The sequence below is a fragment of the Rattus norvegicus genome, chromosome 6 (assembly GCF_021556685.1).
Source record: "Rattus norvegicus strain SHRSP/BbbUtx chromosome 6, alternate assembly SHRSP_T2T, whole genome shotgun sequence".
Classification (NCBI taxonomy): domain Eukaryota; kingdom Metazoa; phylum Chordata; class Mammalia; order Rodentia; family Muridae; genus Rattus; species Rattus norvegicus.
The window spans coordinates 22,944,715-22,971,693 of NC_141539.1; the positions used below are offsets into that span (position 1 = coordinate 22,944,715).

Genomic DNA, 26,979 nt, shown 5'->3' on the forward strand with positions numbered 1-26,979 from the left:
CTTCTAGTGTTAAGGGTGTTACACCCAGAGGATAGCAGGTAAATTTCCAAGCCCTTCCTATGACCCGGGCCCTGGGAAGTCACTGTGATGGAGAGATGCAGGAGTCCCTGTCTCTCTCTTGAAAACAAACTTGTTTCCTCATCAAGAAACAAAGCCGTGGCAGTCGGCCACTGGCATGTTATCTGTGCACTTCTGTCATTCTGGGTTAGTTACAGCCTCGTGGCTCTCTGATGGTCGGTTTGTGTGTGCATGTTTGTGGTGTGTGTGTAGCTTTGATTTGATTTGCCTTCTTAAAAAAAGTATCTTTTTGGCTAAGTTAATTTGTATATTCATAGAATATTTAAATCAGAAGTCCTTCACATTGTATCTCTTGAACATCTTCATGGTGAGGACTCAGGCCTCAGGTGACTCGGAGCTCACACTGTGGCACGGCCGAGCCGGAAGGAGACCCAGATCTCTGAGTTTGAGCCTGGCTTTTTGCTGCCCGAGGTGACATTACTTTTTTTTTTTTTCTGATTCCAGATACTTTTGACTGGCCCATGACTCCTGGATTCATGTAAAAATCTGCACATATTTTATCAGTATTATGAGTAGGAATTTCTAACAGTAGTTCTCAATCTGTGGGTCATGGCCTCCTAGGGGGTTGAACAAACCTTTCACAGGGGTTGCCTAAGGTCGTCTGCACAGAAGATATTTACATCGTGATCCAAAACAGTAGTACAGTTACAGTTATGAAGTAGCAACAGACACAGTTTTGATGGTTGGGTTCACCACAGCATGAGAAGAGGGTCCTAGCAGTAGGAAGGTTGAGAACCGTGGCTATAGAGTCTTGTGGCTCAGGCCATCCTGCAGGTCCTCACATGGTGAAGACAAGGCCGTGCTTTTAGGGACATAAATGTGAACATGATCTGACTGTTTCTGTTAGGTATATGAAAAATTGATTTAACCGATGTTTCTGTGCTCCCACTCCAGTCCATCTTTCTTCAGATACTGTGACCTGTATCTGCCATTAAAAATACCATGAATGGCTGGGCACAGGTAGCTTTTCGCATGTGCCTGTTGAGCTGATCCCTCAGAGACTGAAGGAGAATGGCTTGAGCCCAGGAGTTCGAGGCCAGTCTTGACAGAGCACCAAGACCCTTTCTTAGACACAGTGGACAGACAGGCCCACATATGCATACAGGTACACAGGGTGATAGTTGAAAAACCAAAGTATACACATGCAAAGTGTCTAGAGATAGTACACAGGACAAAACGGGGTTGAAATCCTGAGGACACTAGGCAGAGACAGTCGGATACTTGAAGAACCTAGAGAAAAGGGCTGGGGAGCAGTGAATCAGGGAAATCTCAGGGGGATCTGAAGTGTCAAAGACGACGACTGTGGGAAAGTAGGCTGAGGATAGCGTCAACAAGACACCATAGAAAAGGCTGGGAATGACGGGAGGGGAAAATTGTGGTTGCAAGTTTCCAGGGAGGCTGGTGTTCACAGTGACCCGAGTACTTCTTAGCCACAGCTCTTACCTAGTTTCTGTGTTATATTCTCTCTCCCTTCCCCTCACCCTGTCTGTCTTACACACACACACACACACACACACACACACACACACACACACACACACACACACCCCTGAATATGCATCCCTAGAGTCTCTTGGCTGTCTAGTTAGAGGATATTTTGCAGTGGTGCAAGGTAAGGTAGAATCTTGCCATCTGCCACATTGCTTCTCTGACTTGGCTGTTGGCTGGGCAGTGCTTAGAGGCGGGGTGGGGGGTGGGGGGTGGGCTGCACCAGGTGATACAGCCTGAAGGCAAGCATTCTTTCTTGTCCTTTTCCCAGGCACAGCAGTGGATGCATTGAGAAACTTGAACGTCAGCCTCTCCAGCTAGCATCAGTAGATGGTTTTGTGTGTTCCAGCTTGCTCTGATGTCCTGGGGTTGCCTTTTCACTTCTATGTCTCAGGCTAGAATTCTGAATTCTGATGACATGAACACCATCTCTCACAAACAGCCAAGTTTCTTGTAGTCGAGATAGTCCAGCAGTGCTCACGTCTGTGTGCCTAAGGAAAACCGAAATTGCATATGCATCTTACGAATGTGCATTCTTCTTTCTTGTTTTTGTTCTTTCATCTTTAGTGGTTCTAATTAGTTTTTTGATTGGGAAAATTAAGCTAATGAATTTGGACTGTCCTTCCCAAATAGTTTTCTTGTGTGAGCTCTGACTTCTTTATCCAGCTGAGGTTTTCCCAGTTTGCATCGAGCTTTCTCATTTCCTCAGATGACGGAGCCAGGTGATACCGACTGAAAGCAAGCGTTCTTTCTTGTCCTTTTCCAAGGGCATGAGTTTAACTAATGAGCTGATTCGTTTACTTGAAAATCATCTTTACTGTTGGCTCTGGAACCTGTGATGTCTTTGGGTAACCTGTTTTATAAACAAGGAACAAATTATGACATGGTGGTGTGTGAAGAATCCACAGAAAGAGTTATGTTATTTAGATTTCTCTTATAAAAGGAGTCTCTTCCATCAAAAGTAATAGTTATATTCTCAGCAAAGTGAGGGACCCTGGAAGTCTGTTGGCCAAGTCATGAGTCTCACCAACATAAAACTGTGTATGGGTCTGGGTCTCGAAAAGGTGGGGCAGGAGGGTAGGAGAGGCATACAGAACAACTCCCACAAGGCCAGTGTGGGTGGACTCATTCCCAACAGTGCCTTGGTTGCCTGGTGCGGCTGGGCCAGACCCTAGTAGTCTGCTTCCTTCAGGGTAACCCTCTTTGTTAATCAGGATTTCTTTACACCCTCAATATTTATTGAGGGTCTCAGAGCATACTCATGCATAATTGAACTGGTCAATATTTACTGTGTTAAAGGTTAAAACTAATAAAAGATTAATTCATTCAAACTATCAAAGTTAAATTATTAATTCCTATATAAATGGTAAGTTTTCATAGAATATAACTTGGAAGGTTGGTTAGAAAAATGTCATTGGTGTTTGTTTGTGTCAGTCTTGTTGATGTATGGCGGAGCTGAAGGACGTGAGTCTCCGCTCCGCCTCTGCTCTTTGGAATATCACAGTGTCCGCTGTGGTAGTCTGAATCGGGGTGGTGAATATGGCCAAAGTACATGATGTGCATGAAAGAAATCGTATGAAGCCTAATACTGTGCATGGTTAGTCACAGCAGTAGTTTAGAAGGAAGACCAGCCACATCTTAATAATAGTAAGGTAAGTTTGAGGTCCTGTTCCTCTAGGAGAATTTCAGTGTCTCTCAGGTTGTGCCTGGGCCACACTTTGAGATCACTGGGACCAGCGTATACATTGTTGGGAGCAGAGAACATTTCCGTGGCTTCCTGAGGACCGGGAAGATGCCTTTAAGTTTACTCCTTCAGCCTAACCAGTGTTTACTGGTTCAACTTTCCCCCTGAAATTCCAGGGAAAAGTACCATCCGGTGACTCAGAGTGCAGCTTCCTCAGGAGCCTTTCCTTTGGTTAGTCATGCTCCAAGAATCTCTGCTGCCTTTGATTCAGCTGCTAAAGTTGCCAGTGTGCCTCTCGACGATGATACGTGTGGCTGCGGGCTGCTTACAAATCAAGATAAGTCATCAAAAGGGAAGAGAGTGTAGTGAGTGAACTCTATGGAGTCTTAGACGTCGTCAGGAGAACTAAGTGGCAGTTGTTTTCTAGGCTGGTGAAGCGGGATCCATTCTGCTCCCCGGGAAGCATATGCCGTGTTCCAATTCACATTCTCGGCAGCAAGGCGATGGCAGGTGCCCGTAGAGTGAGTGGGAGCGGTTGGTAGTTTGAGAAGCAGCACGTTCATCTGCCAAATGTCAGGTTCATCTCCCCAGACTGATGGCGGAGAGACAGACCTCAGCTCAGAACAGGCAAGCTGGGAAGGATTAAGTTTTCAGGCTTCCGATAAGATGTAGACAAGCAGTATCAAAATGTATCTTAAGAATTGTGTGGTAAACTTTTAAATAAAATAACGGTAGGGCTGACATTTACAAGTCGGAACAAGCCTATGAGTTAGAGCAGGAAAGCTCTCCGTGGGTATAGCGGCCGACAAACAGTCGGTTTCGCATTGGGCTCACACGGGAACGGAAGAGCATGATTCTGTCTGCTTTACGAGAATGAGTAACCGTGGCATTTTCTAACTGCTTGTCTGTTGGGCACAGAAAGCCATCATGGAACATTCTACTAATCGTCTCTGAACTTCTCTCTCTGTCCTGTTCTTCCTGGGTCATGTACTGCCGCCTTTAGCGCTTCAGCATGGAAGGGATCTCAAATGTCATTCAGAATGGCCTCCGCCACACCTTTGGAAACTCAGGTGGAGAGAAACAGGTGCTCATGATCCTTATTTTCCTCACCCTCTGCTTGTTCCTTTGCTCTGTGAGGGCCCTGAAAGCTGGCACTTTTACTAATTTGTAAGAGCATGGCTGAGCGGGGAGAAGTGCAGACTCATTCTGTCTGCGTGTGGACAGGAATGAGCAGCGCCTCCCTTTGGGGGAAAGCGTTTAGATTGGGCAGCAGACAATTGCATTCCTCAGCAGGTTTCAGGGCCCCGATTCCATGCCCAGCCTTAAGGAATAGATATTAATATACTGACTTACTAGCTTGCATGATCCTGAAAACAACTGACCTGAAACATGGCACACTGTTGCTAAACATTTAGAAAAGAAGAGCTCACTTTAAGGACAATGTGGCCAGAGCTTGTTACCTTCCAGATGAGACAGACTCTCAGGTCAAATGTGCAGAGAGCGCATTTTCCCTCTTTTATCTGAAGTTGGGCCTATTGTACAGTGAGCCAGCCCAGTTGTCAGCCAAGTAAAGAATCAGGGATCAAGAGTTACGTGCTGTGAGACGGCAGAGTCGGGTGTGTGGCACCTTGGTTTGTATTTAGAGCTTTGCATAATTCAAGGGAGGGTCACAAACATGGGAATGGATATATTGGTGGATATATTTGGAATTATCTTTCACTATTTGAAAACTATCTAAGGCACTCTTGTAGGTCAGGTCCTGGCTGAATGAGAGCGCTGTAAGATGTAGGAAGTTTACCAAAAACACCAAACGCCTAGAGATTCTTCAGTTTTTGTGCATCACTCAAGGGAGGAGAGAATTGCTACTAAAGCAGACAGTTCCCGCTGACATTCGCAGCCGGTAGGGAGGCCCTTGGCGATGGTGGAATGCTAGCTCTTACTCTCTTCCACTTGCCTCAACCTGCAAGGCAGAAGAATAACGTACAATTGGCCTGGCTCAGGAGGAGGTGGGCATTTGGGCCAAGGCATAGACTCCTCGTGCTTCTTCACATTGCCTGACACCAGGAGAAAAAGCTCAGGTGAGCACATCAGTGGAGTCTTGGTTTGTTTTTTTTAATAAAGAAACATACTTGACTGCACAGTTGAGCCTTACCTGGGGGATGTGGGACTCTGAGGTTTTAAAAAGTTGAAAAGCTCATTTTTACTATAGTCTGGGCGCCAGGCTGAAGTACTATTTGTTTAGCAACTGTCTTTATCTTAATTTTTTTGTTATTTATAGAACCACACAATCTGTGGGGATTAGGAACAGAAATGGGGTTGAGAGTGAATTTGCAGAACAGGCTTGAAGAAGCCCAGGAACAGGATAGGACACTAATTTTCTACGGGAGCTTTTGCAAACTGCTCTGATCTATAGAATAGAGAGTTCTAGACAGTTGTTTCCGGAACATTCTTTTATGAGATTTTCCCTTTTTGTTTTTTAAACTGAAGTGTGATATTCATGAACGTTTAGAGGGAGTAAATTGGCTGGTCAGTTTGTCACAGATTAAGACATGATTTTTACTATTCATTTACCTTTTTGGCCATTCTTACTCAGTTATCTCTAATACCCAAGGCCATTTAAAAGTACTTACACAGTCACTTAACATATTAACTGTGTTTCAGCCATCGTTTGGGAAGTGAGTCTTTGTTATCAGTGTCTGCAAGAAGTTGGTTTGTGTCTTGAAACGTCATGTTATTCAAGTTGACTGTTGTTTTCCACCGGAATAAGAATGATCTGAAAGGGAATGATTTGATAGCCAGAGATTATTAATTGTATAGTATGGTTAAGACTATGCTGTAGTTTGATGACTGTGTTGAAACTGTGTTGACAAACATGCAAGGAAGCAGGACGCCACATTAAAAATGAGCAAGCCATCCAGCTGTTCTCTGACCTCACACACCCTGTGAAACGTTTGGTGCCTGAGCTGCAGGAAGGCCCTTGCGTATGCTGATGGGAGCTTACACAGCAGGTAGAATTGGGGAGAAAAAATGAGCCCCAGCAAAAAGACACAGACTGTGGGACAGCTGCCTATGCCCGTGTGCCCACCTGCAAAGCAGCCATGCTTCTGTTAGACAGTAGACCTTCTAGGGAGGGCATTGCTCTGAATGTGAATTCATTCAGGCCTGAGTGATGTTTTTCTTTTAATTTGGCAGTATTTGACGACAGTCATCCCTTACGAGAAAAAGAATGGCCCGCCGTCTGTGGAAGATCTTCAAATATTAACAAAAAGTGAGCAAAGACAAATTTAAACCACTTACTGTTTGACTTCTGCTGTTCCTGAACTCTCGGTTTTCTGAATTTTACTGTTTATTTTCTCAGTGTAGGTTGGTAAAAGATGGATGCTGTCCTTTATTCTTATGACAGGGAAGTGAATAATATCATATCAAGTGCAGCATTGACTCAAGCGTGGTTTGAATTTTTCCCTTAATTTTTGAAATATTTGTAAGCCAAATATATATATATTTTTATTTAAGAATACTTGTAAGTTGAATCTTTGAGAGCATGTCTGTCTGCCACTGAATAAAATGCTCTGTGGCTCTTATGGGACTTAGTGACTGACTAGGAGAGCGATAGAGATGTAGGGTAACACCTGCCTTCTGGGGAACAGGAAAGCAGAGGTAGGAGGATTGCCCTGAGATCTTAGATTTAACCATCCTGGGCTACACCTAGTGATATCCTGTCTGAAAAGAAAGAAACAAACAAAATACAATTAGATTACTTCTAAGTTTCCTGATTTCATGTTGGAAGGAAACGGACACGTATCACATGGCTGGACACTGTCAGCGGCATACGGGCAGGAGGTCTAGTGGGGACAAGCAGCTTCCTTTGAGCCACTTGCTGCCTGCTAAGCTTGGTTCTTTACACTTTCCTGGTGAGCAGTCCATGCAAAGCCTTATATTCAGGTATAGGTGAGCCAAGTGATGGCAGTCGGTGAAAGATGAGAGGCCAGAGCTTAGCTGGGTAGGTGGTCAGCCCTGTCCCTTTCATTAAGAGCTTGCAAACTCGTGTGTGTCCAAGATCACAGAAGATGGTTAGGTTAGTTACAGGCCTGTGTCTCTTCGTTCTTGGGCAACTGCACCCTGAATGACCCCAGCTCCCGGCATGTGACTTTATAGAGAAGTTAGAAAAGGTCGAAGCCTGGAAGTGGAAATGCTGAGTCTAACAGTTGTCCAAAGACGGGAGAATAGCTCAGGGATGAGACAGTCATTGCAGCCCCACATCTAGAACATTCTTAGGTGATTCTTCCTAGATGGACACGTTTTTAGAATCTCTGGGCATCTTTGGGTGACAGAATGGTGTCCACTCTAACCAGCTCTGATGGTGCTGTGATGTTGGACACACTTGGGTGCACTGTCGACAGAGGAAAAGCCATTTATGCATCTGTGGCCTCCCTCATAAAAGCTGTTGGAAGGGAGTCACAGGCATGATGATAATGGTAGTCAAGAGAGCTCCACTGTCTCCTGAGTTAACACTAGTCCCTGTGTGCTGTCTATATGTAATGAGGAGATGGGTCCTCACTGACGAGCCTCTGAGATGACCTGATTTATTATCCTCATGTTATGGGTGAGAGCTCGGTATGCAGGGTGGTGAAGAACCTTATTCACAGTCAGAGAAGTTATACCGTGTGGACTTCTCATACATCCAGGGGATTCAGTAACTCTGAAGGTACAGTTGGGAATTTGTCTCTGTCTAGGTGATATAGATTAAAAGCCGAGACCTAAAGCCTGATGCTGAGTGGCTGGTGTTTGAGTTTTGGTATTCACCAAGAACACGGTGACATTAGGCTGGCAGCAGGTGTGCCTCAGTGTTAACACACTTAGTCTGGCATACATGAAGCCCTGGGTTTGATCCCAGAAATATAATTATGTGTATGTATTCTATATACATAGACACAGACACATACACAGAGATACACACACACACACAGATACACACACACAGACACAGACACATACACACACAGACACATGCACACACAGACACACACACACAGACACATACACACAGATACACACACAGATACACACACAGACATAGACACATACACACACAGACACACACACAGACACACACACACACACACACACACACACACACACACACACACACAGCAAAACCTACCTTTAGAAGATGATTCCTTATCTTCTTCCCTAGCAAAGAAGGTGTTCAGAGCTTAGCAGATGCTGGGAGCTGCCTTCTAGGCCTTTCTTTATTTGATCTTTACATTTTTCACTCTATCTTACTGGTCTACTGTTTGGAGAGTACAGTTACAGCTCCCCTCTCTCCAGAAGGCCCTCCAGTTCTAAGGATCTGTAAGGGCAACAGGGCTCATCAAAGTGCACACTGTACTGTTCTTCACTTCCCAGCATTCACTGGAACGAAGCTCCACGAATGGCCCAGACCTCTTCCCTGTCCCCGCACTGGACCTTCACTGCATTCTCTTATCTAGAAAAGATTCTGTAACTTGTGTGACTCAGTTACGCCCTGTCATTCATTAGCATTGAGGCCACAGCTGTGAAGTGACATGTAACTTTTGACCTGGACCCTGAGTTACTGCTGTTGTCTTTTTCTTGTTGTATAGTTCTGCATGCCATGAAGGAGGACAGTGAGAAAGTTCCAAGCTTGTTAACGGACTATATACTGAAAGGTGAGTTGTTAACTGACTATATGCTGAGAGGCGAGCTGTTGACCGACTGTATGCTGAGAGGCGAGCTGTTGACCGACTGTATGCTGAGAGGCGAGCTGTTGACCGACTGTATGCTGAGAGGCGAGCTGTTGACCGACTGTATGCTGAGAGGTGAGCTGTTGACCGACTGTATGCTGAGAGGTGAGCTGTTGACCGACTATATGCTGAGAGGTGAGCTGTTGACCGACTATATGCTGAGAGGTGAGCTGTTGACTAACTGTATGCTGAGAGGTGAGCTGTTAACTGACTGTATGCTGAGAGGTGAACTCTATGATGCTGTAGGAGCAGTGGCTGAGGGGCTGTGCTTAGTTACTAGATGTGTCATCTTGACATAAACTCTGTTAATGTTCAGTGATGGTAGAAGGGCAGATGATGTATGACTAACATTAGGGCTGTACGAAATTTGGCTTCTGTTTGAGATCCCGGGCTGGAAAGAAGTTCCAGAGCTGAGTGGTGAAACCTCACCAGAGCAGGCATTAGGAATGTGTTAAACCCAGTTGGGCTCTGGGCATGGTAATGCATGCCTTTAATCCTAGCTTTCGGAGCAGAGGAAGGAAGATCTCGGAGTTTATTCCAATCTGCTCTACATAGAGAGTTCCAGGCCAGCCAGGAGGTACGTAGTGAGACACTGTCTCAAAAGATCAAGTAAAATAAAATAAATTATTTTTTAAAAAGTTTAAAAATGACCTTGACTACTCTTTCTGAGTCTTGGGAATTGTGGTCTCTAATCACCTTGAGGGCAGGAGATGGGGAAGGACAGATGTGCCAGGCCGGATGGAGCTGAGAGAACTGTGAACAGCCAAGTGAGGCAGAGAGGACACCAAAGCTTCAGGTAGAGGGGGGGGGCCAGGACTTCTCCCTGGGGGAGCCAGGACTTCTCTCTGGGGGGAGCCAGGACTTCTCACTGGCGAGCTGTGGCCCTAAGTGTCAGACACGCCTTCCGGACCGCACAGGCTGCCGATACTCAGGAGGGAGAAGACGGCAGAAGATCAAGGGCCTCCCTCTGCCCAGAGCAGAAATCCAAATGCTACCTCCTCAGTCGAAGGGACAGAGGGCTCACCCAGCTACGGACAGAGTGAATGCCGTCCAGGGGGCTTGTTACTGACGGTGGCGCTTGTTTATGACCAGATCTGAGTACTGTGCGGTTGACTGGACTCGGAAGGCAAGCGCTTCACAGAATTGCTCGCTTTGACTTCTCCCTTCCATTGCTCAGCGGGAGAGAGCGTGTTCTGACTTCTGAGACATTTGCTCTCTGATGGGCTTTGTATTCAGCTATAGTCTCATAAAATTGAAAGGGCCCACGGTGGATGATATAGAATTATCACTCATAGAGACGACATAGAAAACAGCCGCCAGCCATTTGCCAGCAGGTTAACATGGGAGGAAAAGGCTGAGTCGACATCTTTAAAATTTTTTTTTTCCTGATGGCTGGCCTTTTCTCCCTATTGAATTAATGATTTTTTCTTTTGTACCTGACATCTTTGTTTGCTTTAGTGATGTGCTAGCATTGGTACGAAAGCTGGATGGCGCTTAGGTTTGCTCTAGACATGGAACAGGAAGGAGATGAGCATAAAGAACAGGTCTCAGTCTTAAATTACAGCCGATCAGAGGGCGGGCGCTGCCGGGACAGCCAGCCAGTGGCTTCAGAGGATCTGATGGCCTGAGGAACAGGGCTCTGGGTGAGATGTGGGCTGCAAATATTAGAGCCTACAGTCTGCATTGCACAGGCTGGGTCTGCTTCACACAGGCTGGGTCCACATCATACAGGCTAGGAGGTCTTTACGTTGAAAACCTAGGGCCATTACTGTAAGTCTTGTCCTCCCACTAGGGGAGGCAGGTGTTTCGTTCCTTGGCCTGCACCTCCCACTCTGGCCACTGGCTGTCGTTGAGCCATCTGGCTGCCTGGGCCTGCTGCTTGTGAGCTGTTCTTGCATGTGTTGTGCGTCTGTCTCTGTCTTATGCTGTGAAGACTGAGCAGGAAGAGAAGCAGCCAGAATTCAGACTGCAGCCACGGTGCTGTAATGTAGAACACGAAAGAGGGAACGGGATGTAGAGGTGTTCAGGGCTTGGTGGAAGTGTCAGTGTGGGCTTGTGGGTAATAAAATGTTCTTTTCCACCCTGCCTGTCAACTGTTGCTTTTCCTGGGGACCAGTAATCAGACTGTGTGGGAGGGGTTGTTGCTCAGAGTGGAGAGTGATGTGCTTTCTCCTGTGGCTTAGCTGGTCATCTTACTGTCCTAACCCATGGCTTAGCTGTGTAAAAATACCTCCCTACTTTTAATGCAAGGGTAAGGAGTGAAAGAACTCGAAGTGACCCCATTTGGCCAAAGGTGGACTGGGTGCTGGTGGGCAAATGCAATGCTCACTTAATTACCACCTTCCTGCCACTGCTGACTTCAGTAATAAGCCCTGGCCCACTGTGCCTGCCACCGTCCAGCCCGACAGGGAAACGGGAGTGTGCACTCTCTCACTGTTGACACCACCGCCCGCCCCGTGCTCTTACAGGATTTCCATATGGGGCTGGAGTGATGGGCTTCTATCTGGTATGCTACCCCAAGAAATGGCCTTTAGGTGTCTCATTTCTGGAAAATTCTAATTCCTGTGTCTTAGAGAACTTCTCATTGTTGGTTGTAACCTCCTGAAGTCTTTTACAAATGCTATTACAGATCCTTGTGTTAGTATGCAGTCTTCATTACGAAGTGGCACTTTTCATATACATATAGAATGTATATTCCATTTCATGCTCAATCTAGGTGTATGCAGGAGATACATTTCCACCTATTTCTTTTCTTTATTGTAGTTCTGTGTCCGACATAGAGCAGCGGTATGGTGGGAGCCGCTTCCCCTTCTGTGGACTCCAGGCTTCATGACCTATGCTGTTACTCTGGAACATGCTGTCACGACTCCCGGCTTTTGGAGACCCAGCACACTTGAACTTGGATTTGCAATTCAGTATTAATAGATCATCCACTAATCCATCACGTTATAGCACTACGAGAGCTTCAGCACTCTGGAATTCTAGAGATAGGATTTGGTATACATAACCATTATGAACTGGTTTCTAAGTTAACAGTCAAGGAGAGGGAGGGATATGGACTGTGCATGCTGTTGTTTTTGACAGTGTGGCTGTTAGGTTTTGAGTTCCTCCATCTGAACTGACTGAAGAACTAGGTTAAAGCACGGGGCGAGCCAACTGTAGCTGTTCTTCAGCGAGGGTGAGGATCGGTGCTTTTAGAGCATCTTCAGACTATTACCTACCAGTATTGTCCAGAAACTGAGATTCAGCGTGGCTGCTGGGAAACAGTGCCACCCGCCTTCACTGCTTTCGCCTCATTGTGGACGCCTGACGCGGTTGGAAACTGAGTTTTGTAATGTCTGCCTGATTCACCATTGTTGGCATGCGAGCCGTTAGGATGCCATTCACAATCATTATGAACTTTGGGTGTGTCTGTCCCGTGAAGAAGTGTATGTTGAAAGGGGTTCATGCCTCTAAGGTGCTTAAGGAGCTGCTGAGGTACTGCCTTTTCTCATGGGTGTGCTCGGTTTTATTTACACCTATGTGCTTTTCTAGAAAAAGCTGCTCATGGCTGCAACACTAATCATGAACACTTTTGCCAGTTTCAATCAAATCAGCGGCATTTAATAAAACAGTTCACACTTAGGGGTCTTGAGTGTTTGTTTGGTTTTGTCCTCAGTGCTATTCTTGGACTTCGCGTGGAATTCACTACTAAAGTGTGCTCACTGGGGAGGCTCTCAGTAGCTTCGTTCGGATGCTGAAGAGGGAAAGCGGCCTTTCCAGATCATACTGCACTGCTGTGGAATGACAAACCATCTTCCTCTTTAGCTGGACAGCGAGGATCCAAGTAACCGAGGCAGCTCCCTCTCCCCCACCATAGTCTCATGTACACAGGCTGTCTACATCCCCAGCCCCGTCAGTGAATGCTGTGTACTTGAGGCCCAGTCTGAAGTCTGATGGCATCTGGCATCAGCTGTTCCTAGAGTCTGCATTTCAGTGCCCTGCCTGATAGTGGAGATGGGGACTATTTGCCAGGTCCTTTGAATTGCTGAAGACATGGTGTTAATAATTTAAGAAATGATTACAGTAGAATTTGTAGCATGCCTTAGACTAGGGAAACAGCTCTAAAGGATGTGTAGTGGCCCATGACTTGCTTCGGGCTCACGCTGGAGTGCCTGCCTTTCTCTACCAAGTCAGTCCTTTTTCAATGGGTTCCCTAGTTTTGTTCTATAAACACCTTATTCTTCAGTAGCAAACTGCATAGCATGATCCGCCAAACAAAAATGAAACCTGCTGTGATGTCGTTCTGAAAGGTTAGGCACCCAAATCTTAAATCCAAAGTTTCAGAATCTGAGAGTTTGTGAGCACCAATGGATACCTACCCTGAGTGTCGTGTGCTGGCGTCCTGGGGGCAAATCTCAATCAAAGTGTTAAATTACCCAGAGACTATGTGTGAAAGGGGTATCTGGAAAACCCAAATATGTTTCTTATTTAGGTCCCATCTCTAAAGTATCTCCCTGTATATGGAGATACTTAAAAACCAAAGGAGGTCTGGTGTTTGCAGTACTTTGGAAAAGTATCCCTTTGGTCATTTGGTCAGTCTGTCCAAATGACCAGCATCTTCCTCAGTTATGGCTGACACTGCAGCACTCCTGTGCAGTGCAGTCTAGGGACAGCCTTCTACGGAGGCCACGGGGACAGGCCACTTGCTGAAGGACTGACCAGGCAGCCCTGGGAGACCACAGTGTTCTCACCCTGGATCAGAAGTCTTTCGGAAGCGCATGGCTTTGAGTTAGTGTTTTATTTGCTGTGGAAAGCCAGGATGTAAACAAACCGTCCCCTCACAGCTTCGCTTTATGGAAACAAAACCAAACCACAGAACTCTGGTGCACTCCAAGTGCTATATGCCTGGTTTATTCTTCAGGAAATTATATTTGTTTTTCTTTTACAAGAGCACAACAGGAACCAAAGTAGAAGAGTAACAGATACAGCACTCAGGATAAATCATATCTTTAAAATAATAAAAAAAAATTTACACCTTGTCCTATATCCTGTTAGTATTTTCATATGGGCATGATTGAAAAAAAAAAAAACAACAACAAAAAAGCAAGCATTTACAATTTTTTTTTCGATAAAGTTCTTTTTCTTTCTTATGCCAGGAATGGATAAATTGTCAACAAAATTTTATACTAATCAGGCTGATGTAAATCTATTTCAGTAACATATCATTAACAAATTTATTTTGGAAATAGATAAAAAATATTGCCCCTCGATAATAAATCTTTCCTTTGATGCAAACAGCTAGAACACCTTTTTTCTTTTTGATATTCTAAGACAAAAAAAATGGTTAATCTTCAGATTAATAAATTAGGTCATTATAATAATAAATTAATTTTTTTTAAGTTCAGCAACCTCTGTCCAAGTATTTACAACAATACTTGAAAGTTCCTTTACAAAACAGAACATATTTTCTTTTCACATTAAGCATACTGGGTATCCGTGTCTTTCACAACAAGCATTTTTAAAGGAAAATCAATGCACAAGTGGGTCATTAGTATAAAAGTGCTAAGAGCTGTTTGAAAAGTTAACACTATAGCATACAGTCAGTTAGATTCGAGGCAAACTACAACAAACTTCCAGCTTATTGCGGACAATATTCCAGTAGTTGTTTCAAACAGTTGTTTGAAAGAAAAAAAAAAACAAAACAACAAAACCAAAACCCAGGAGCTGATTAGTGATTCAGATACAAAACTGGCATCCATGTCTCTGGCCAGAGAGCAAACTGGAAACCAGGTGAAAGGAAATCCAAGTGAAGGAGAAACATTTTAATAGAGAAATATCCTTTCCATAGCATGGGAAATGCTGGTTGCTCCAAGTGTGTACACACACACACACACACACACACACACACACACACACACACACCCCTTTTCTTTGCAATTAAACTGCAGTTAAATGAGATTATGGTATTAAAAAAAACCCCTAAGTGGTCAGAAAGCATCTCTATGGAATGCCTGTTTATCTGCCTTTGCTCTGGTTAAAATCTCATAAAAATACATTCAACAGGAAAACATAAATTGTATGTGTATAAATATATATGCATATATATTATATACACATGCACACAAATACTCTTGTTTCTGAAGCGTAAGATAGTCACATAAATATTCCTATAATCACTAAAGTTTAAAGAGGCATCTTTTTTTTTTCCCGAGCTTCAACAAAGGTGCTTGAATAATAGACAATTAGAATGAAGTCGTTTCTATTTTGTAGAATCGGTATATAATAAGGAAAAACAATCCCAAAGAGTTGTGTTTTTTTTTTTCTTCAAAAGTTTCTTCTTGAGCTAGAGCTTCAACAAAACTATGAACAACCACCAATGATATAACAGAAGAAAACAACAATAAACAATGAAGTGTAGCCCCTGGAAATGCCTGCTGTCCTTCGCCGGTGCCCTCCTCCCTGCCATGTGGCAAGCAAAGCGCCAGTGCTCGGGTCCAAGAACTGACCTTGTTCTTACTCATCTGCTGTCTCTACTAGGAACTGGCTGGTTGGCACGGAAGAAAACAGAAGCAGCAAAAAGAAACCGTATACAACCTCGATAACCCGCTTTCGAGACACGTCCGCTAGCCACTTCCCTGCCCTTCCTCACCGCCTACTGCAGCTGTGACTGTATAGAAGAGAAACTTGTGGCTTTAGACCTGGGATGGCTAGCAAGAGTTCGGATGCGCTTGTCTGGTGGTATAGCAGCTGGGTTCCAAGGCCTTCTGTGTTCCTGCTTATTCAGCCCTGACCACTGCAGCAACCAACAGTCTTTGAGAGTAACAGGAAAAAAAAATTCCTCTGGGCCACGAATTGCCTTTATTTTTACTGGCTTTCTCCCCAAGCCAAGCTGACCGATTGTTTTTCTTCCCAACACTACCCTCCCGACCCATTTCCCCCACCAAACTCTCTGTCCCCACCCCCGAATGTCTTTACAGCTATCTTACAAGCAAATATACTTTAGCAAGTTTTAAAACTTTGGTTCTATGAAAACATGTGGTCAGTTATCTTGAGGCCAAGTGGGAATGCTTGTTCTGCACAGTGCTGTAGACAGAGCCCATCCCAGTCCAGCCCTTAGTGCTGGACCCCAAGTCACAATCCAATACAATACACTAAGCAAGTGCGCAAATCCTAGTTTACTTTAAAGAGCAGATATTTTTTTGTTTTTTTGTTTGTTTGTTTGTTTGTTTGTTTTTTTGTCGTTGTTCTCCGTCTTTCGAAACCTCATCCGCACTGCTGCCTGCGTTCACACCGTTTGGTAGAAATTGTCTGCCTGTAGATGGTTCTGTTTCTGCATGCTGTAGAAGCCACTGAATCGTGCATCTGGTTCAGCGATTCTTAGCATTCTCTGGGAACCGTCCACCTGGACCCGAGTGCCTTTCTTGCAGTCCACCGATACCAGCTGATTATTCAAGGAAGAAGGCTGTTCAGTGAGAGACGAACCCACAAAGAATTAGCTTACTTCAGTGTGCCCAATGAACAGAAAGGCAGACCCAACTCTGATACACAATGGCTTCGCCACCTGAGAATGGCTAGAGTGCCCATGGGGCATGCCTGTAGCTTACTGTGGCTGTAGCTACATGTTCATTGGTGAAATGACACAGTAACCATTTCCAAATCCTTGGCTGCAGGCTTCATTTAAGAGGGTTGAAAGCTGGTAGAAGTTGCCGGGCAGGCAGATTTCAAAGTGATTTCTATACACTGATGCTGCGTGCAGATAGTTGCACGGGTTGGGCCAGCTTCTGTCTGTACCCTGCCAGCTCACGCCTTCGTAACAGTGTTATCAAGTCCCTAGCCTTGGAGAGCGGCAGCTGTGCCTTTCCTTGCTCAGCACCATGATGTGATCTGCCCATGCGTTTAGCATAAAAGTTGTGCCCGTGCATATTTGACTCTGGACCTTGCCTTGTGTTACTTCAGGGTCTTTGTGCTGTCCTGTTCGCCCTGCTCTCTGCACACTCTACCTGACATCTTTGCACCCTCAGTATCTTCTCTCCTGTCACCTCCCTTCTTTTCATGGTTCCTTTCTCTTCCCATTCAAAGACTCAAAGTGAGAAGAAGCACCAGATGATCAAGTCACCCCAGCAGATACCAGCTCCTTTAAACCCATTAAAAGTATCCAAGAAGCCGGGTCTGTGAGAAGTTAGGACTCTTGTGTGTGTGGGTGACTGGTTTTACCCCGTGTTCAACCCAGCCCTGGGCAAGTATCCTTAGCTTGCTTGCTACAGCTTGATAAATACTGATATTAAGACTAGCAGAATAAAAACAGCACTGCCCAATATAAACCATATTAAGAAAGTGTAGGGAAACAGGAGAGTAAGCTCTCTTAGTCATCATTCACGGTTTACCACTCACAAACGGTACCTTGGTTGGTGTCCGGTACCAGCACAGCAGCGGTATCCACTGTTTCTTCTGGTTGATGAGCAGGAATGCTATTATGATGGACAGGCATATGATTATGGGAACCACAACGGGGACAATGGAGTCCAATGATGAGTCTTCACTTGGATGCAGCCTGTTATTGTCTCTGTAATCTACCTGGAGGTGACCCATATCTAGGAGAGAAGAAACAAGCACTTAGTACTCGAACCAGAATTTTAGAGGATTATTTTAATTACACTGCAAATACAGATCAGCAGCTTGTTTTTCCTACTTCCTGGTAGTCTGGGCTAAAACCATGATTAAAGTCTAATGTTGAGGCAAAGAGAGCTCTTAGAGTAAACTACTTAGAGGGGAAATAGGATTAGGAGGAAATTTGCAACAACAACAACAAAAAAAATGAGGGTAAGAATGTTACTGATTGGGCAATAAGATATTTCCTGCAGCTAATTAGGAAATTATAAAACGCTGGATAGATTTTAAAGTGATTAAAATTTGACAACTTAAACGTGTTTGCTGCTAACATTAAAATATCTCGCTTACAATGAATATATGTTATGTATTATAATGAATATATAATATTAGCGTGTGTTTGTGTGTGTGTGTGTGTGTGTGTGTGTGTGTGTGTGTGTGTGTGTGTGTGTGAGAAGATTTTTGCAGGGCAGTTTTGTTCTCTACTTACAGAGACCAGAACAAAGTATGTGGCAGAAGCTAGGTTTAATTAGATCAAACATGAGACAATTGAGTTGATAGTCTAGTTTGCTAAGTTCAAAGCAAGAATGCTTACTTTTAATACATTTGTTGAAAAAAATACCTTCTATCTTGTCCTAGGGAATCATAGTAGAAGCGCAGGGGGAACAGTAGTTCTTAAGAAAGAGTATCTTTCTATTATTTTAAGGTGTTCTGTGAGCTGGTGAGATGGCTCAGCTGATGCAGGCCGGTCAAGCCTGATTCCCAGAGCCCAGTCCCCAGAATTCACGTAAATGTGGCAGGAGAGAACGGCCCTCAGAGTGCTCCTTTGACCTCCACATGCGTATACCATACACAAACACAAAGTGACGTTACAAAGATACTCTAAAAATGAAGGTTGCAAAGTTGGAGGTGTAACCACTCAGTTCTGGTGACTGCCCACTGTGGCCAAAGACCTTGGTGACCTCCAGTACTGCAGAAACCAAAGCAAGACCACACGTGAGTTGCAGAGACACAGAAAAGGCACGACTTTCTGAAGCTCTAATGTTGTTTTCATCCAAATCAACCATTCCAGTCAGGTATCAGGGGCCAGTGAGTGAAGGACTCAGGACACACTGACTGTCCTGGAAACTCAGCTTACAAAGCACAGCTCTGTGGTATTCGGGCTGTGGCTGCTGTGCTGTGTGTACACAGAGAGGAGGGAAGATTGGGAGAGGACGCATCTTCTCAAGACAGCCCGCCCAGTGGGTAGTATTCAACAGGAAGAGAAAAAAGGAGTATCATCAAGAAGGAAAATACCTACAACAGAAGTATTTTATTGATGGGTTAGGTTTTAAATACAAAACATCTAGAATATGCTTTCTCATACCCCAAGTGATACCAGGACTGGGTTCAAGCCTATAGAGCATCTATGAATACTGGGCAGTCCAGTAAGGAAAATCCTAGTGAAGAACTGACAGCTCTTTACAAACTTAAATCTTTCTGTCCTGTCAGGATGCTAAATAGCGCACCTCAAGAAGTTAACTTGGAGGTTCCCTGGACTCAGAGACAACACCAGAGATAAACGTTATTAACAAGACCCACACCTTTCAGATCAAAATGAAACGAATTACCAAGAAGCATATTATTTTCTGCTCTGGGACTTTTAAAAGCTGCTATGTAATGTAGCCCAGCAGACTACAGTTGGTGAGGCTGCTCTGGTGCCTGGAGCCGAGTCTCCACCAAGGGCTCACTGAGCGAGTGAACACACAACGTTTAACTGTACGTCCAGTCGGAAATGGAATCCTGGGTACAGGAGTTTGGTTCTGTGGTCATCCGGCTTGATCCAAAGATAATGTTTATAATGTCTAAAGTAACAAGATCATTAATCTCTCCCACAACACACATCACTCCTTCCAAAAGGAATATAAAAACCGCACAATGATCTTGAAAACATGTTTGGAGTCAACAGGAGGCAGTGTCGAGCCAGGGCTTAGCATGGATTGAGACTCATCTCCTTTTTAAGAGAAGCAGTAATGGAAGCCAGCAGCCAGGCTTTGCCCATAGCTAACAAGAAACAAGCCTACCTGCTTAGTGTATACAACTGAAAAGAAGAAAGGACTGAAATAAATCCGTAGAAATCGGCTTTGTAATAAACGTTAAACCCTCATGAAGAGGGATGCTGCCAGCCCAAGGGACAGGGAGGAGCTTTCTTCCTCTGCTACGCTCATACACGTGACTAGGGATATATTTGTTCCTCTCATCGCTAAGCATCTGAGCCTGCAGGACCAGGGTGGGCACATTTTCCAATGTTCTACAGATGGGTTTGATTGAGGTTCAGGGGTTTAATACACCATGGCCTTCCCCAGAGTAGTCACTGAACTTTCACGAGGTGTTTGAAAATACAGCATTTTTTTTTTTTTAAAATTCAGGAATAAAGAAAGATCACAAGACAGGACAGTTCTCAGTGTTTACCTCTAGGGAGGTGGATGATGTCATTTTCACTTGGGGTGGGCCACATGGGAACCTCCAGGTCAATCTCGCCGCGATGATTCTTCTTCTCAATGGGCACATTGGTTGGCTCTGGCACATACATTTCTAAAAGAGGAAAGCATTTTACCTGAGAGGTGGTGGGAGAGCTGTTTATTGTTGGTGTTAATATCCTTGATCCAAATAGAGCCTTCGACTCAAGGCCATTTGGCCCAGGAGGTAGACGACTCCCTCTCCCCATCTCCATTGCTCACACCAGCAGCCAGTAACTGGCTTTAGTGGTGGAGGAAGTGCTTCCCAGTGTCAGAGGGAACAGAGACTTTGCTACTCTACCATCCTTGTCTTGTGTCAAATGTTGGCTTCATAGTTTTGTGTGAGTCACAGTGACTCCACGTTTGGATCTTTACGGACACCATCACTCTCCCCAAGACACGGCCTTGGTTATTCATGTGCTACATCTGTTCCGAACTGAACCTCCCAACCCCTTCAAAGGTCAAATATAAACTCATTTATAGGCCCCAAGGCCCTAACCATCTCAGTCACCATTTATCTTCCCCACCTGCTTCTAGAGCTCATCTGTCCTACGGTCACTGGCTTGACCTCTCCTATTTTGGGGTCTTTGCATAGAAGACTTCTTCATCCCAACTAAGAGAGACCATTCGACCTTTAAGGTCTTGCTCAAACCCTTCTCCTGTGAAGCATTTCAGGGCCATGGCGGCTTCACTGTATGAAACTTTGCGTTGGAGCTTAGCCCTCATGGCCTGCACCAAGAGTTGTACAGTCGTTGCCTCCAACTCCCTACCCCTTCTCTGAAATCCTGCAATTGTTCTTGATGTGACGGTTAACATAAACCGGTGTTTGCCCCAATTTCTGGTGGCTGGTCAGTTGAGGAGGGACTGGGAAAGCACACAGAGGAGGAACACTGGGAACAAGGGAAGGAGAAGAGAGTCAGTGACCCTGAAGCCAAGCGCAGGACGCCTCAGGTAGGAAGGCCCAAGCAGCCTTAGCATCAGCAGCAAGTGTCACTACCCACCAAGCACGAGGAGAGCTGAGAAGGACCTGCAGTTTTACTATAGCTAGTTTTCAAAGGTCACTGCACATTTTCAGAAGTGCTCAGATAGGGTTATGTGCCTATGACCCAGCAAAAGACCAACAGAGTTCAATTCAGCGTTGTCTGGCTGCCCCATCTGCAAGGATCACAGGCCAGCGGTATTTCTAAAGTGACACAGACCCCAGATTACTGTCCTGTTCACAGGAAGGTTCATTAACACAATGCTGCAAGGGAAACAGGAGCCTCAAGGTGAGGATGGAAAGGCTCCTGGCTCACCGTGGGCCTCGCTTGGAGTCAGAGCCTATGTGTGGTCCAGGCTGCCTGGGGAGTCTCTGGTGTGCATGGGATCCGATTGGGAACACTGCCCAGAGGCTGTCCCGGTGAACGCTGAGGCCCTGCAGTTCTGGGATTAGGGCAGGGGATAAAGGAGCTATTTTGGCAGGAGGCAGAGGGATACAAAACTAGAAGATGGGGGTGGGGGGTGTCTGGGCAGCTGTGGGGACTTGGGTTTGAAAATGAGAGGTTGAATAAGGCAGCTGATGTGAGGGAGAAGGGCTGGAGGAGACACCAGAAGGTGGTGGTTACGTTACACGTGGGAGGAGAAGGGTTCAGCCGAGGGGTTGGGAAAAGACTACAGATCATGGTGGGGTAGGGGCTCAAACTGCTGAGCTTAAAAATACCAATGATCCAGACCTATCTTCTTTCATTGCAAATCTTCCATTTTTGTCCTGATATACATTCATGTTGAATTCCCTTCTGTGTTTGATCTGAGGGCTTTCTCCCTAGGCAAATCTAAGACTGCACTAAAACCATGCTCTTCTAACAGAGCCAGTTCCTTTAATGGGTGGGCTATACTTGTGTGGCTGTACCCCACCTTATGGGGAGAGTATGCAAATTAGAAGAGCCTTTGCCTACATGGTCATAGCTCTGCAAATCACCCTGAGGACTTTGTGTAGGAGCATTTTAACTGGGCTGACCCACTACCTGAGCCCTATTTGCCTGACCACAGAAAGATGACGGTTTAGATACCTGGGCACATCGGGCAGCAACTCCCTTCCACCTTGATGGGCTCGGCACAGGGTAATGGTGGGCAGCTGACAGTCGAGCAGAGGGTCTGGCCTTGCAGGCAGTAGCAATGTGTGCAGCTGTCGATGTCCCACCGCTCCTCGTCAGCGTAGGTCTTCCCACTGAAGTGACACACCACTTTCTTTGGAATCGTGTCTTCTAGTGAAGAAGAGAACATGGTGGGGGGTGGTGACTGAGGGACCTTCTATTGGGACAATAAGGGGCATAGCTTGACCGAACTGCAATATGGTTGGTGATCTCCAGAATCTGGCAAACCATTTTCCTCAAGTCCCAACAATGCTGTCTGCCATTCTCCTTGGACCTTCAGAACCTTCTTCTTATGGCTGGCCACTGACCAAGGCCCACAAAGGCTCACAGAAGGACCACATAACAGAACAGCTGTAATAGCCACATGGACAAGTGTCACTAGGCTGTCAACCCCAATGTGATGTAGAAAGGGGTATGGGGTCCAGCTTGGGCACACTCCCAGAGTGTGCCACCCCCATTCCCACCAGTGTGTGTTTTATACACCGTGCTGGAGAATGGCAAGGGGTGAGAGTGGCCGCACGTCATGAACCACAGCAGCATAGAGAATTGTCCCCGTCACCCTTCAAGGATGCGGCATGACTTCTCACCAACAAGGAAGGCCGTTTCCACTGCCAACTCAATTTTACTTCATCTAACCTATTCTCTTCTCACCCCCAGCAGACTACAGTTCTTGAGAACGAAATAAATTTACATATATTTTATTTTACTTAGAAGTTTATAGCATCATATGCCATCCTCATATGCCAACCTTTCTCCTGCAAGTTTAACCGATTCATAGTGATCCCATTTAACAGTCTGTCGTAGGTCTGAGGCTTAACACTGGGGCTCCGAGCAAGCCTAATGACTAACAATTCAGCAGCAAGGCAGAGGAGACAGGCTGGTCCATGCAGAAGCCCTGCAACCGGGCCAAGGACTGGCTGGATGACACCTTCAAATCTGGGACAAATTTGTGCTTGGAGTCTAAAGACGGCACCACTGGGCCCTGGAAAGGGCAAAACTCCTTAGGAAAATGGGGTGCTCAGGGCTTGGTGTCCTTTCTGGGAGGCCCTGGAGGTTACTATGTTCACTGGACAGACACAAAGACAGGACACAGAACATCTAAGCAGAGGAATAAAACCTATGTCATGCATGAAGAGGTGTAACCCCTGATCCCTCAACGTCTTTGTCTCTACTGTTTCATTACCGCCCACAGTTCAACGGGGGGCATTTTGGTACTACTGAGAAATCTACTTTTCAGCACCTTCTACAATGTTATTTAGCTGCATCAGGCCATGTTGCATGCTAAGTGTTCTGGTGAATCGTCTATTAGGCTAACAACTCACTTGAAGGCTTTCAAACCAAATGGGAGCCAAGTGTTTGTTAGCATGGAATCCTTAAAAGGCGTGGCTTAAATTAAGACATCTAGGACATACATGGGAAACGGGCTGGGCAGAGTCGCATGGTGTCCTTAATTGAGGAAGTATTCTGACGCCATCATCAGTTCATGAAGGACAGTTCAGGCCACTGAATCTACAGTCTATTATGCATTGACCTTGTAAGGAGGGAAGTGGTCCTTTATAGAACAGCTCTGCTGCCTCTGTTTTATGTAAACTATGAACTCGCTCCAATGATGACGAAAGAGTATGAAGAGAACTGCCTGAGGAACCAGGAAGAAGGCTCAACTCCGTGCCCCAACTTGGTTGTCATCCTTCTTGCGTCTTTCGTTGGTGGCACCCCTGCCAGGGCTCCTATGGAGGAAGGGAGCGGGGCACCACGACGGAAGGGCTTAAGGCTGCGAAAAGTGGTTTGACTCAAGGCCAAGCACCGAGCTCTATTGTCTTAGGGTCTCAGCACAGAAACTCATTATGCCTTAAGATATTTAATAAATCAATGCCTTTAATGATCACAAGGTCTAGCTTCCAAAACGAGGTTACAATGTTGAAGATGGTAATTATGCGTTCAGTATCACGAGGGCATCCATTTATTTAATATAAATACTTGTCACCAGTGCTGACGTAGGCAGGACCCTGACCAAGAAGCCTGCCCAGGGTGTGGTGGAGCCTTGGGAGGGTCCCCTCACCGACACCCAGCACAGTTACCACTAGTGATATGAAGTAAACACAGGTGAACAGTATGGGGGGCAGAAGGCAGGTCTGCTGGGTAAGGGAGACTTCTCCCAAGACTGCACACTTGGTCGGCCTTTCTCTCAAGCAGTGAAGAGGACATGAAGAAGCTAAGGGAAGGCACCTCAGAAGGTGGTGCGTCCAATGGCTTAGCCAGTTACAAGGGAAGGGAGGCGTATCAGGATGCCTGGTGTGTGTACGCATGTGTCCACTGGAGAAAACCCCTGGAATGGATAACAATGGTTCTGAATGACAGGTGAGACCTTCAGATCCTTCCTGTGGAGATGGGAAGGGGCCTTCTTAGTTTACTTCAGAAGGAAACTGAGATCTACTCTCATGGAAGCCCTCATGGGCCGAGGCAGAGGGGGTACAGTGTCCTAGGGGGTTAGGCAGAAAGGAAGGGTAGGCTTGAGGGGTTTCTGTGAAATAACTATTGGGGTACAGATGGGAAGGTGGGGCGTGAGGAATCATCTTCCTGCCTTAAGTAGTAAACAGTTGGTGGGCTTGCGAGGGGTCAGGTCAGGCTTTTGCAATCAGTCCCGTGGGCCCTCCAGACCCACAGGATGGGCCTATAAACTCTAAGCGTCTCTGGGGGACCATGTCCCCGAAACTGTCACTAAGCTAGAAAGGTCTTCCATATCACCTAGGTAAAAGGTGAGATTTCAGCCGGTTACCGGTAGCTCTAGAAAAAGAGTCGGTGTAGAGAAATGGTTTTCGGTGTGGAGAAATGGGCCAAACCTATGTGAAACACCCTTCACACGTGGTCAACGTGTTTAGCCTACTCTTTGATCTAGAAGCTCTACTGCTATAATCTAGCCCACAAAAAAACAAAAACAAACAAACAAAACAAAACAAAACAAACAAACAAAACACTAAATAAAACATCTGTTCTCAATCCATGGGTCCTGACACCACTGGGGGCTGCATATTAGATATTTACATTACAATTCATAAGAGTAGGAAAATTACAGCTATGAAGTAGCAGTGGAAATAACCTTATAGCTGGGGGTCAGCACAGCATGAGGAGCTGTATTAGAGGATTAGAGCATGGCGGAGGTTGAAAAGCACTGGCCTAAAGGATATCGCTTATGAAGACACTCATGACAATATTAATTAAAGCAGAAAGAAACAAAAGAGGGGGATTCCTGCCTAACTAACAACAGAAAAAGACTCACGGCAAAACCATGCTAGTACCATATGGAATGGCTGTGAATGCATTACGGGTCGTGAATGCAGCCAAGTTACCTTTAACAGAAGGAACGTTAACAGTGATGGCTACACTGAAGGCTGAGGTTTTCCTTTTCTCCTTGACTTTTGAAAAATGAAATTCATTACTATTGATTAACACATCAAAAACATAAAACAAAAATCTCACCCCCCCCCCCCATATAGTACACTTAGGCCGCTGCACACAGAGAAGAGAACATGGGAGGCAGATGCTCACACACGAGTGTGGTACTCTTTGAGTGAGTGGTACTTGCCCACTCAGAACAATGTCAACAGACTAAGAAGAGAAGCCCAGGCAGCGACAACGATCCGCTGTTGAATGACAGCACCACACAGTGCCTCTGAGGATGCTGGTTCAGCAGCTGTATGAGGCCACAGTGGAGTCCAGAAGGACAGTTACAAAATGCTACAGGAGAAAGGACAAGCACCCCCGAATACCCGGAAGGCGATGGGCTCGGCCAGGGACTCTGGCCACAGAGTGGGTGAAATTAAAGTCTCGCTTTGTCACCTCCCGTCAGGACTAAAAGTTCAAAGTAGCGAGGTGACCACGACCACAGTGGAACCCATTATGCTAGCAACGCACGGGGAGACCCGGGTTCGCAGGCTCTCAGAGAGAGAGTCAAGAGTTTCTGACCTGCTAAGGAGTATGCAGTCCCTGGAGAATGATTTGCCTACACATGTGGGCTGACTACCACCGGACTTGGATGCTTGACGCTCTCACCAGTTTATCATGGTTCCCCTGAAGCTCTCCTCACCCCAGGGGCATGTCACCATCAGCTTCAGTTCATCTGCAAACGACTTAATTCATATTTGAGGTTGGATCTGAAAACTGTATGTGAGGATGTTTAGGGCACAACAGACGCTTCTCCTGATGGCTCCAATGTGCACTGGCCATCTTCAGAAACTCCGAGGCCGCCAATACATTCAGAGACCAACAGAGGCTAAACTGGTGCTGGACTTGCAGTGGGCCAGAGGTAGCATATGGCTGGGTGCGCAGAGAGCCCAAGCCAAGACTCACAGTGAGCCCCGTGTCAGAGACGTCATTCTTGATCTCGATTACGAAGTCCGTTAGAACCAAAAGCATCAAAACATTTCATAGCGACTAATTCTGTATCTCCAAATAGTGTACAAAAACCAAGCTACACTGTGCTAACAGTGAATTTCCATGTGAAGCAAACAGATGTGACTCTTGCCTTCGAGACAATCCCAAATTACCAGAGCAGTTGCCACCTGGCCCGGGAAATAGTAAGATAGACTTTGGTTGATGAGTCTTTATAGAAATACTTTTGCTTTTTACTCAGTTCCTCTTGAGAAGTTAGTGACTTTAGTAGCGGCTGACAGTATAGAGCAGATGTTGGTAGCTGGATGGACTACGGCTTTACGAAACCTTCAGAATGGCAAAACAGAGGCAAGCCTATG

The 26,979-nt window shown here is 45.7% G+C and overlaps 2 protein-coding genes across 10 annotated transcripts in view; one reads left to right on the forward strand and one right to left on the reverse strand.

Annotated features, from left to right (window-relative positions):
* Fez2 (fasciculation and elongation protein zeta 2) overlaps positions 1-12,636 on the forward strand; it is a 39,948-nt gene extending 27,312 nt beyond the window's left edge. The window contains exons 6-10 of one of the 5 annotated variants that reach the window (XR_015622175.1): positions 4,254-4,334; positions 5,218-5,328; positions 6,443-6,518; positions 8,872-8,937; positions 11,776-12,636. Coding sequence is in view for 2 of the 5 variants with exons in the window: in NM_053600.3 (NP_446052.2) it covers positions 4,254-4,334; positions 6,443-6,518; positions 8,872-8,937; positions 11,776-11,792 (240 nt within the window). In the remaining 3 variants the exon portion in view is untranslated. Of the gene's footprint in view, positions 1-522; positions 1,184-1,837; positions 2,895-4,253; positions 4,335-5,217; positions 5,329-6,442; positions 6,519-8,871; positions 8,938-11,775 lie in introns of those variants that run through there. The other 4 variants (NM_053600.3, NM_001414905.1, XR_015622176.1 and 1 more) reach the window with 4 other exon arrangements.
* Positions 12,637-13,873: 1,237 nt separating this feature from the next.
* Positions 13,874-26,979, reverse strand: part of Crim1 (cysteine rich transmembrane BMP regulator 1) — a 174,439-nt gene continuing 161,333 nt past the window's right edge. For 2 of the 5 annotated variants that reach the window (XM_087552474.1, XM_087552472.1), the window contains 4 exons: positions 22,148-22,342; positions 20,053-20,175; positions 17,395-17,585; positions 13,874-16,456 (listed from right to left, as the gene is read on the reverse strand). In XM_087552474.1, coding sequence (XP_087408600.1) covers positions 16,280-16,456; positions 17,395-17,585; positions 20,053-20,175; positions 22,148-22,342 — 686 coding nt within the window. In that variant the 3' untranslated portion in view covers positions 13,874-16,279. The remainder of the gene's footprint in view (positions 16,457-17,394; positions 17,586-20,052; positions 20,176-22,147; positions 22,343-26,979) is intronic. The other 3 variants (XM_087552473.1, XM_087552471.1, NM_001169103.1) reach the window with 2 other exon arrangements.